Source organism: Plecotus auritus, assembly GCF_963455305.1.
Source record: "Plecotus auritus genome assembly, chromosome: 3".
Lineage (NCBI taxonomy): Eukaryota > Metazoa > Chordata > Mammalia > Chiroptera > Vespertilionidae > Plecotus > Plecotus auritus.
The window spans coordinates 46629171-46640934 of record NC_137772.1 but is presented as its reverse complement, the minus strand read 5'-3'; the positions used below and the strand labels follow the sequence as shown (position 1 = coordinate 46640934).

The window sequence follows — 11764 nt, the reverse complement described above, 5'->3', positions numbered from 1 at the left end:
GGGGAATCCTACTGTTGCTCAGACTGTGGAAGTTCCTTCCTTTGGTCTGTAGTGACTCAGCGGTTGAGCCTTGACCTAAGAACCAGGAGGTCACAATTCAATTCCTGGGCAGGGCATATGCCCGGGGTTTGGGCTAGATCCCCAGTGTGGGGTGTGCAGAGGCAGCTGCTCAATGATTCTTTCTCATCATTGATGTCTCCATATCTCTCTCCCTCTCCCTTCCTCTCTGAAAAAAAAAAAAATATATATATATATATATATATATATATATAAAATATCACAGCTCCAAGGGGTGAGTTCGCCCTGGGTTTGGAGCTCATCCTAACTAATGAAACGCCCTGCTCAGCAGTGTGGTGCCAAGCATTTCTCTGCGGGCCCGGCCTGAGCTTGCGGCCCTGGGTGGGTGAACCGACTTTGCTTACACTCAAGGTGGGGGGCAAAGATAGCAGCCTAGGGTGCAACATGGGGCTCTGGCATTTCCCCAGCTGTGGGGGTCTGAGGCTTGAGGAAAGCCTTAGGCCCCACTGAGGCCTGGATCCGGGCTAGTCCCCAAGAGCCTGAGCCAGAGCACGCCAAGCCTCTACCTCCTTCCGAGCCGGGGCTGCGCTGCGGCCGGTGTGCGTGAGAGGAGACAGTCCTGGGCGAGGCGGGTGGTGAAGCTGCCGAGGCGGACGCGGGCACTCAGCTTTGCCACTTTTCACAGCTTCCAAAGACGAAGACGCCCTGGCTCCAGGGAGACAAAGAGGCCCAAGGGCAACTTTTCCGAGCTGGCGGGGGCGGGGGCTTTGGAAATGTGACGGGTGGGTAATTATTTCCTGCGGCTGCCGTCCGCCCGCAGATTTCAGAAAACAAACGCCTTCCGTGAGCCTGGTCCTCTCCCTGGAATTCACAGCTGGATGTGCGCGCCTCTGCCCCCGCCCTCCCCGCCCCGCCCCCCCCCCCCCCAGGTAGGTCACGACCTCCATGCGGCAACACCGGAGGGCAAGTTCAGGGCCCCTGGTTTTGCACAGAGACTCCTGTCGGGTAACGCTCGCCCTGAAGAGCCCTCAGGTCTCCATCTCTACAACAGAAGTCAAGGCAGGCTTCTAGAAGGAAAGGAAACAGTATCCAAAGACCCGCGGGAGCAGGTGTGCGCGGATCTGTGCGCTCGGGCGCCCAGGTGGGGCGCGTTTGGCGCTGGCTTCGGCCGACCCAGTGCCCCCGCCGGTATCGGGAGTGGGAGACTCGTCCGTTCCGGCTCCCCGCACCCCCGAGAGGAGAAAGGGAGCGGGCGCGGGCTGCTGCCGCGGGCTCGTATTTATTCGCGCGGCCTGAAACAGCCATTGGAATACATATTAATTAACCAGCCGCTCTAACTCTTTCTCAAGTCTAGGTTTGCAGGAGAAAACCAAATCCCTGCAGAGGAAGGACAGCCGCTCGGGCTCTAGAAGGGCAAGGAAAGTGTGGTCTGGGGCAAAGCAGGGGGCGCCTTTGCCCCGCCAGCACGCTGGGCAAGCAGCCCCAGGGGCGGCGGCGGCTGCCAAGGGGGACTAGGCGATTAGCTGAGAACGCGCTCCCGGTTGTCCCACGGATCTGGCTGGAGCAGATTTCCAGGGAAAGAAAAAGAACTTTTAGCTTCACAGTCCCTCACTGGCACCGACCCCTCTTCCAAAGTTCTACCATAAGTGTGATTTAATTTTTCTTGAACAGGTCCCCACGAATCATCTAAGTGTCAGGCTGCGCAGCTTGTTTTCCACGGTGGGTATGCAGGGGTTAAATCCGGGGGGGGGGGTGTTGAGGGGGAGTGTCCCCGATGTCAGAGACTCCTCTTTCTAATTTAGCTCCGGACCCCAGAGGGAGGCGTCGCCAGGGTTGGCAGGGAGACTTTCAGGACCCTCCCTCGCTTCCAAATCCTTCAGTTCCACGCGGAGCCTCCCAGAACCCGCGTGCTTATCGCCCGTTCCGCCTCCCACACCCCTCCCTCCTTAACCGGGATCGTCTCTTCTCTCGGGTAGAGCTGAACGGGCTTTGCCGAGGAGTCCGGGTGGGGGGAAATCTGGCGGGCTGGCTCCTCAACCTCCTCTGCTTGTCCCGTCCCTCCTCTGCCCTTCCCCAGGTGTTGAACCTGAAGGGAAGAGTGAGTGTTGTGCTGCGGTTCTATTCTGTTTCTAGTCCTGGTTTTGTTTTTTCTTTTATCCTCCCTCCGTCCCGCCCAGCACCCACTGTTCTATGCTTCCCTGAGGAGGTTCTCCATCTCTGCTCCCACGTTCTCCTGCCTCCTCTCCTGCTCACTGACCGGTTTGTGTAGCACAGTGAAACCATAGGCCATCACTCCGACCATTTAGTGTAAAACACCTTTCTAAAGCTGCAGCTTAAATGGGAGAGGGCCAGGGAGAGAGAGTGCCTAACCAGCCGTGGGCAAACTACGGCCCGCGGGCCGGATCCGGCTGTTCTATCCGGTTCTCTTGGTCTCCCCTCCGCTCCTTTACTTTGAATTTATATTAGTTCATACAAACACTCCATCCATGCTTTTGTTCCGGCCCTCCGGTCCAGTTTAAGAACCCATTGTGGCCCTCGAGTCAGAAAGTTTGCCCACCCCTGGACGCTTGTTGGGCAGAATGCATATGTCTGGTGCATACCTAATCCCACACAATTTCCCCCAATTCCTGATGCCCAAGTGGGTGATCTCCAGTTTGTTGGAATCACGGACGCTCCCCAAGTCCCACACATAGTGATAATAAAATGAGGTCCACTCCTAGCCGTGTGTGTGTGTGTGTGTGTGTGTGTGTGTGTGTGTGTCCATGCACATGCGCACAAGAATGTGGACAAGAAATATCGGTAAAGCAAATGAGGAAAGTGCTAAAGGGTCCCCTGAATGCAGGGAACGCAGGGTGGTACCTGTGGGGACTCTAGGAGCACAAGCTGGGCTCCCTGCAGATGTCACAGAGGTGACATTCGAGGAAGCTTGCCTCCCCATCCTTTCCACTGCTCACACTCCAGAGTCCCTTCTCTCCTTTCCGGACCTTATGAAAAGGTGGCCCCAGTGGAGCCAGCCGATCTGAAAAGTCTCACTTCATCTCTGTTATCCTAGGCTGCGCCTCTCCTTTCAGGATTTCGAGCTTCCCGAGAATGGCTAATTACCTTGGGGTGATCCCGAAATAAAATGGTGGGGGTTGGATGCTTAGGGAGGAGCGTGCCCAAGTGAAATTGTCAATCCAGTAACATCATTCTTTGAAGACAGTCTGAAGACGTCCTCGTAATTTCCCTTAAGAAATCTGGTTCCACTGGTCGATCTCAATAGGAGAATTCTTTGCCTAGAGGCTCAAAATAAGTAATAGGCCATGCGTCTTCAAGTCCTCATCTAATATGATAATAAATATATTCAAGGAGAGCAACGGGGTGTTTACAATTAGAACCTAAACTTCTGTTTGTCAAAAAGTCCCTAAATATCCCCTCCCCCAATGAAGCAAGGAGCCCAAAGGACGTAGAAATCAGGTGGAGACATCTTCAAAGGGAATTAAAAAACCAAAGCCGTTTTTATTTCATCCAGTCTAGTGTGAATGATGGGGCGGCTGCGGCAAGGGTGATGGAGTTTACCTGACAAAGCCTGCAGTGAGGGACTGGTGGGGGAACGGGTGTGTGTGGAGGGGGGGATAGAGGAGGGGTCACAAAAGCAAAGGCTCTTTGCCCTTCGGGTACCATTTCCCTACTCTGCTGCTGAGGCGGTCTCCAAAGGCCCAGAGGCCACCTTGAATCTGGAAACCCAATCCAACAGGTCGCTGCCTATCCACATGCTGTCACCCCAAATCCCTGTGAGTTTCATCTCCTCAAAGTGACTTGCAACGAGTTTTTTTTCCACAAGTTTCTCAGATTCGTCAATTTCTAGGAATTTGCATGTTTTCAAGGAAGCTGAACCCTGATGTCTCAGGTTACACTTTAAAATCTGCGACTTTTCTGCACTCCCCCAATCGCTTGGTAAGGTTCAATTGCTTCTTTCAAAAAGAAAGTAAGAAAAAAAAAAAAAAGAACCTTGCTTTGAGAGTTTGGGATTTCCCCCACCTCCCTTTTGTTACAACAATTCAAAAGAAGTTGTCACTGCTACTCAAAATTCAGTTTCCCGCGGGCCATCGGGAGGTCGGTAGAGTTGGGCTCAGTGCCCTCCGAGCCCCCCCCCCCGCATTCGCAGAGACGTCAGCTGGGCCGGCTATACTTTACATCATTTAAGTTAGGGGCAGCACTAAAGACTGGAAAGTTCGACGACTGGGTGGCCAGCATCCTGGCAGGCCTGGTGGTCAACCATCGAAAATAAACCAGCTGATACCATTGGCTGCAAAGGTCCTCATGGACGCCCGCCTCCAGGACAGCGCCGGGAACCGGAGGACGGCCCAGCTCTCGGGTTAGCGGCTGGCCTCTGCAGGCAATTCAGCCCGTGGGGTTCAGTGAAAGACTTACAACCTGGAGGCAGCGGGGTGGGGCCAAGGGAAGAAACCCAAGAGAAAGAGACAAGCTTTAAGTGTATTCTGATTCTTTAAGGGGATAAGATATTTCTACGCAGTCAGGCCTAGCTCCTCACAAGCTCTGGTTTTAGGATAGATTGGGGGTGAAGACAGAGATGGTATGGGGAGAGCAGTAGTTGCTCCTAACTTTTTGGTCTTCACATCTTTTTGTGTGGCCCAGGAAAGGTGTAGGCAAAACCCTGAGAAAGGTGGTGGTGACCTTCCCGCCGGGACTGCTCCCCTGGATGAGGAGTGGGGGGCATTGAAAAACAAAAGCTGGTCTTGGTATTCCCCCTCCCCCACGGATGCGGGGGTTCCCCCCCTTAAATTTCCATTCATTCATTCATTCATTCATTCATTCATTCCACAACTATTCATTCAGCACCTGGCATGTACCAGACATTGTATTAGACTCTCAAAAACGCAGCATAAATGGAAATCAGGCCTCAACCCCTGAGCCTAGGATTGGCTCCCTGGCCTGTTTTAAGATCAGTATGCCTCTTGGAATTGCCAGCCTTGCTGCTCCACAGATTCCAATGCTGGGCGAAGGGACCCAAGAAAACCTAACTTCTGCATAACTTTTACTTCTCCTTTCCTTTTTTCTTTTTTTCAAGTAGCAAAGGACCATTAATTAGAGGAAGAATTACTGCTACCCTACATTATCCCAACCTGTTCAGTTTCTATCTGCTGCAGACAATGCTAATAACGGCAATTATTGCTTCTATAAACATCCCGAGGCGGCACTCTTCTCCCGCAATGTGTGTGTTTCAAGAATATATATAAAAAGTTCCCTGCTCATTTGCATAGCTTCATCTTTACCTTTTCCCATTCAGCCCTTGCAAAAAGCATATCTATTCAAAGCCCTTGCAAAAAGCATATCTATTCAAAGGGCATTTAGTCCATTTCTTTCTTGGCCGGTAAACCTATTCATCAATTGTTCTGCCTTGTAGATCGCATTCTAATGCTAATCTAGCGTGTTAAATATCTTTTTGTTCCCCTTTCACCGTTTTGTCATTCAGTTTATCCAGTTTTGGTCACCCATTTTATTTATTTATGCGCCTGCTCCTATTCAGGGGCTCATGTATTTTTTATTATGTTGTTTCACTGTCACGCAGTGTCAACTTAGTCTATTCAATGGGGGCTACTTGAAGGCCGGAGGGACAAAGCGTGTACACATTGCACCGCTATTCATTCCGGCCAGCTGGATCGGCTGAAAAAAAAACCTTGTGAAAAGAAACGCCTCACAATGGACACAGAAGAAGTGCACAATGCTAACAGTTTTCCAAATACCACTGATTGGTTTCTTCACAATGAGGAGAAAGCCGCCGCTTTTTCTTAGCTCCACTTCAACAAACAACACTCTCACAAAACCTCCCAACCCTGCGTTTTGTTCCCGGACAAAACCTCCTCGACTGTCTAAACGCTCCCACTGAAGGACAAAAAAAAAAAAAAAAGATTTTTAAAAAAGCTCTTTTCACTATTCCCCCCGCCCCATTTCCCCCCCTGCAAGAGAATAAAAAGAAATGGGTGGGGGTTGTCAGTGAATTAATAATATCAGTCTTTTAAAAGAAGAGGGCTGACCTTTGAGATGCACTGGGCTGAGGGAGAAAGAACGCAGGAGAGATTAATAAAGTTTGGACGGCGGCGCTTTCTCTGCCTCCGCTGGGCAGTGGGCGCAAGAAAGATGCGGACACTCCGGGCGGGCGAGTTGCAGGGAACTTCACTCGCCGCGAGGGTGCGGCGGTGGCGGCGGGGAGCGCCCGCCCGAGCCGCGCTCTGATTGGCTGGAACGGCGCTCTGGGAAGACGGTCGATTCTCTTCTCCATCTTCTGCGCCCCTCGCAGAGGCAGCCCCCGGCCAAGAGAGTGAGAAAGAGAGAGAGAGAGAGAGAGAGAGAGCCGCGCTGTTTGTTCCAGTTTTGGAGGCGAGGGAGTTGGAAATGGTCAAACGAAGTGACTCCACTGCTCCCCAAAGCCATCCCTCGAACGGCCGGGTTCCCCAGCTCCGGTCCTTATAGCTCGAGCAAAACAATTCCACCTGTTTGCGCAAAACTGAAAGGCAACACGCCTGGCCCCTCGCATGTGAGACTTGTTTAAAGCCCTTAGGCAACCGTGATTACCCAAGAAATGTGGCTTTTTTTAAACCGTAAAAAGAAGCGACAATGCAAGGAGAACAAACAGAAGGAAGGGAAGGGAGGAAGGAAGGAGGTAGAGAGGTAGATGCATAGGTGGATAGATCTCGATTTGCAGCAGCTCTTGGCTTAGTCCCAGCGCTGTATCTGTGGGTCACTTTCAGACTCTTACACACACCGGGCCCTCTCCACCTCCTCTTGTCCCGGGGTCGCTCCCCTTACTTCCGCACAGCCTAGCTTTCTCCCGGCGCAACCGGTTAGCAAGGCCATTGAAGACGGAGGAGTGATAAACTAGTCACCCCCTGTGGCCTGTGGACGTACTCAAACTGCCGCACAATCTGTTGGCTGTATGACCTTGCGCGCTCACCCCAGGCATCCTCCCTCCTCCCGTTCCCTAGCTTTCTAGTCCTCTTCTCATTCAATACTCCAGAGCGTGGCTCCCAGAAAGCGCTGTTCTTTGGGAAAGGGGGAGGGGGTGGTAGGGGGCGGGGAATCTTCGGCCGGTGGGGCCGAGCTGCAAGTCTCAGGGAGGTAACTAAGATTTAGGGCTGGGGTGATTTCCAGAGAGCCGCAGGAAGTTCCGTGTTGAGAAGTGATGGGCTACTACAAAAGGCAAAGACGGAGGCTTGAAAGGATTTAATTAACCGTGTCAGGGATAATTACCCCTGGACAGTCCAAATTAGTTTTGCATAATCGCTCAGAACCATATGAATTAACTTATAATATTGCAAAGAGCTCGGGGAATAACAGGAGAGGGATCGTTTTAATTAGTGAATCAGGGTCAAACCAGCAGAGCCTATTTCTCACATTTCCAAAACTTTTCATGGTTTTTAAAATATCATTCCATTGGGGGAAAACAATGACTTTAAAGAGTTGGGTTGCTTATAAAGACGTGCAGCTCAAGAGATGGTCTCTGTCAATGGGGAAGGAGTTTAAAACTAGTTGAGTGTTGTGTCTTGAGAATTTCTACTTCGTGGGAGGAAAATAAAGATCTCCCTTGATTAATTTTTTCTCTGATATTCTTCCTGGTGCCTTATAATCTCTTCTCTAAAATTAAAATCCTTTGTGATTTCAAACATTTTCCAGTGGGAACTTGTCTAGATCTGGAAATTCAACCCCCTCCATTAGAATGTGTTATACTTCCATTTAAATGCCATTAGCATTACAAAATAAAGCCCTATAGAGGCCAAAAGTTGTATGTTGTTGTTAGCTGTGATAATTCTTCCAAATAAAATCTTAAGGTGTAAATAAGGCATATGCCAAAGATACGTGAACAAATTACACTGATTTAAGTGGCGGGGCTCTCCTACTAACAAGATAAAGTGGTCAGGCAACTTTCCCTTCTTAAAATGTTACTGGAAACTAGTGAAATGCTTTGAACGGTCTGGATGTTTTCAATGGGCTCTGTTCTACTGGTTCATGAATGCCTTTTTTTTTTTTTCCCCCAAGATAATACAACTACTTGGGTTTTTAAATCTTCTTTCCTATTCACGATTAAAAATGTGATAAATCAGGTTTTTGGCTCTGAATAACAATGGCTTGATTTAGATTTCCTAGTAAATCTATTCAAAAGTGAAACAAAGGCTGCCTTTGGAGGATACCTTACACTTCACCTGGACCAGGCACGTAAGGGCAATTCAGATAAAAATCTTGTTAGGAACTCAACAAGAAATAGAGGATTTTCTCTTTTCCCTGGTTCAGGCTTTATTTAAACTCTTTGTTCAAAAAATGAACAGAGTGATAGTCAGATTCTAATTTACAGATATAGTTTAGATGTCTAAAATTAAATTAGAAGATCACACAAGAAAACCATTTACACATAAAGGTTAAAACCAATACTTAAACTTTTAAAAACTGTATATTACATAAAGCCAAAATGAAACTAAATACATGTTAGCCAACTTCATTCACAAACATTAGTCAAAATATATACACTTAAAAAGAAACACAAAACCTATAATTGAGGAAGGCTCTTTTCTCTAAAATGTGTTTTATCATAAATTGCAAATGAATTGCAGATGATCTAAAAAATAAGCTAATTAGGGAGGGAACTCCAAAACACATTTAAACGGTTCAAGTTGGTGGAGAAATGCTGGCTGACAACGAGAGACATCTGTCAAAACAATTCTGTGGTGTTTTTTTTCAGTTTTGCTAAATAATAAATTTATAATTACCACTCAGACAGAAAAAAGTCTGATTTAATCTTAGGTAACATTGTGATTCTAAAATAGTACCGCAATTTTTAAAAGTTAACTTTGATACTCAAAATGCTTTAGAGTCTAAAATTGACTCAAATTTAGGGCAACGCAAGTAACACATTCTCAGACTTAATGTTTTCACGAACATGTACACATTTACAATCTCAGCCATAGGGGAAAATAGAAACAGGGCCTTTACATTGCTAGAAACTGTGTCAGAAATCCAAGTGAGTGGACTCAGGGTGATTTCTACCTGTTTTGTTTTTATTTAAGGGGGAAGATCCAATTGACAACTTTTCAATCTCCCACATATTTCTTGTTTGCATTCCTTGCTCTTGAGAAAGAGCTCTTGCTCTGATTTGCATATGGCGTAAGAAACCGCGATCATCTCACATACAAAAGGCCAGATTCTAGCTGGTCACTGGTCAAGAATGGATTCGGTCTGGGGTTTCTGCTTGAGAGAGCAGAGATTTGCAAAGTTCAAATAGTACAAATAGGGAGCAAGTTTGCTCAGAACCAACCCGCTCCAAAGAAACTAATAGCATAGATCTGGTTTTCCCTTGTGTCAGCCATTTCAGACCTAACATTTGAACAGTGTGCATGCAACACAGACTAGGAGTGAAAAAAAAGAAAGATGAGAAACAAAAATAAAACCGACAATAAACTTCCAACAAACAAAACTGGAGTGCCCAACATGTCAAAAAGTTACTTCTCCACCTCTATGGGCCCAAACGCAACAGGTTCCGAAGTGCAAAACAAACGCCAACTGCTGCCGGAATATAACTGCCCACTTTAAAGCTGGCTGCTGAAGTGCGGTTCTGAAATGATCCTGTGAATTCACACCCGCACTCGCGCCCCGACTGGCATCTCTGCCTCTGCCCGGTACCTATACATCTTATGTACAAACAACCCGAGGTCCCCTGTGGCGGAAGGGCGCACCGGATGGCCGCAGAGCTCGTACCTATACATATGTACATGTGTGCACACCGAACCTCGCAAGGTGGCCCCGCGGGGTCATAGCGCGGCGGCGTAGGCCGCGGGGTAAGGGTCCAGCTGAGGCTTGCCCATGCCCGGCAGCAGGATGTAGGCGAGCGGCGGCTGCAGCCCGGGGCTGGGCCAGGCGCTGCAGTTGCACGGGATCATGTAGCCCGGGTTGCCCGGGCTGGGGTGCGAGTGCGTGTGCCCCCCGGCGGCCGCGGCGGCCGCTGCAGCCGCCGCCGCCGCGCCATGGAAGGCGCCCGCGCCCGTGGTCGGGTAGCCCAGCGACGACGCGTACGGGAGGCCGGACGACGACGAGGAGATCTCTGCCATCTTGGAGCCCAGGTCGAGCAGGGAGTAGGGGCTGCCTGCGGCGGCGGCGGCAGCTGCTGCTGCTGCGGCGGCGGCCGACTGCGGGAAGAAGACGCGAGCGGCGGCGGCGGCGGCTGCAGCGGCCGCCTTCTCCGGGTTGGCGAGCAGCGACTCCGGCACCAGGCCGCCGCCGGCGCCCGCGTGCAGCCCGGCGCCCGCCTTGAGCGCCGGGTGCTCGGCGTCGGCCACGCCGCCCAGACCATAGGGCACCGGAAAGGCGAACTTGTCCTTTTTGAGCAGTGTCTTGGGCTTGCGCCGCGGCCGGTACTTGTAGTCGGGGTGCTCCTTCATGTGCATGGCGCGCAGGCGCTTCGCCTCGTCGATGAACGGCCTTTTCTCCGACTCCGTGAGCAGCTTCCACTCGGCTCCCAGGCGCTTGCTGATCTCCGAGTTGTGCATCTTGGGGTTTTCCTGGGCCATTTTGCGCCTCTGAGCCCGCGACCACACCATGAAAGCGTTCATGGGCCGCTTGACGTGGTCCACCGGCTTGGACATGCTCTCGCCGTGCCGCGGCTGCAGCCCGCCGCCGCCCGGGCAGTCGCCCTTGGCCCGGAGGAAATCAATGTTGGCTGTCCGCGGGGACACGCTCGGCCCGCCGGCGCTCGCCGCGCCTCACTTCGCGGCCCGGCGTCGCTCCCGCCCGGGAGGAGGGGGCCGGGTGACCAGCCCAGGGCCGCGCCGCGTCTCAGGCTGCCCTGCTCTCTTTGGCAGAGCGCTCGGGCAAAAAACTCCGCAGCACGGTAACTTTCAGGCGGTGCCCCCACCCCACCGGGGCAGTTTGCCCTCTGCTTTCTTTTTGTCCTTCCTCTCCGGTGGCGTTTTCTCGCGAACTCCCTGCAGGTAGTCTCTGCCCGGCAGAGCTCAGCCCCTGGTCAGTCTTTTCTCTCTTAAATGCACAGCAGCCCGGAAAGTTGGGTCGCGGAGGTTCCACCAAGTTGAGCCGAGAGGCCAATCGCCGCGTGCTGCCAAGTGCCAAAGGGGGCTCTCGGTGGCTGGAGTGTTTGGGATCTCGGTGACTTTCTCATTTGACAGTAGCAGATGGGGGTGGGGGAGGAGGAGTAGAGGTGGTCCCGGAGGAGGAAGAGGAGGGGGAGGCGGAGGAGGGTCCGGGCGCACCACGCGAAAACAGTGCAGCAATGGATATCTATACAAATACAGCAGCTCCAGCCGGTCTTCCTGACTCCGGGCAGGGCGCGCTGATGGGGCCTCCCACTCTTCCCCCCCTCCCCCAATAGGCTGGGTTTTGTGGAAGGGGAGCACTGTCTGCGCCCCCAGCACCTGCCTCGCGGGTCTTCCTCTCCAGCTGCGGGTCGGAGAAGGAGGTAGGATGTGGCTTGATCAAGGTTGGGGTCCCCGGGCCTCAGAGGAAATCCTCCGGACTAGTCGAGGCGCCGCGTCTCACAGTACCCGGGGCCATGCCGGCTCCGCTAGCTCCGAGCCCCTCCGGGCGCGCCGGCCGACTTGGGATCTCGGAGAGCGCTGAGCGTGGAAGGCGGCGCTGCCTCGGCGCGGCTGGCCCGGCACCGGCCGCGTCCCCACCTCGCTCCTCTGTGTCTCCGCCGGGCACTTGCAACTAACTTCGCCCAAGTTTCGTGCGCCGGCGCGCTGGC

The 11764-nt window shown here is 51.9% G+C and overlaps 1 protein-coding gene across 1 annotated transcript; it reads right to left on the bottom strand.

Moving 5' to 3' along the window:
- Positions 1–8302: 8302 nt before the first annotated feature.
- On the bottom strand, positions 8303–10798 carry SOX21 (SRY-box transcription factor 21). The gene has a single exon (XM_080659365.1). It carries the CDS (start codon positions 10647–10649, stop codon positions 9819–9821), a length of 831 nt encoding a protein of 276 aa, XP_080515491.1. The 5' UTR covers positions 10650–10798; the 3' UTR covers positions 8303–9818.
- Between the last annotated feature and the right edge of the window lie 966 nt (positions 10799–11764).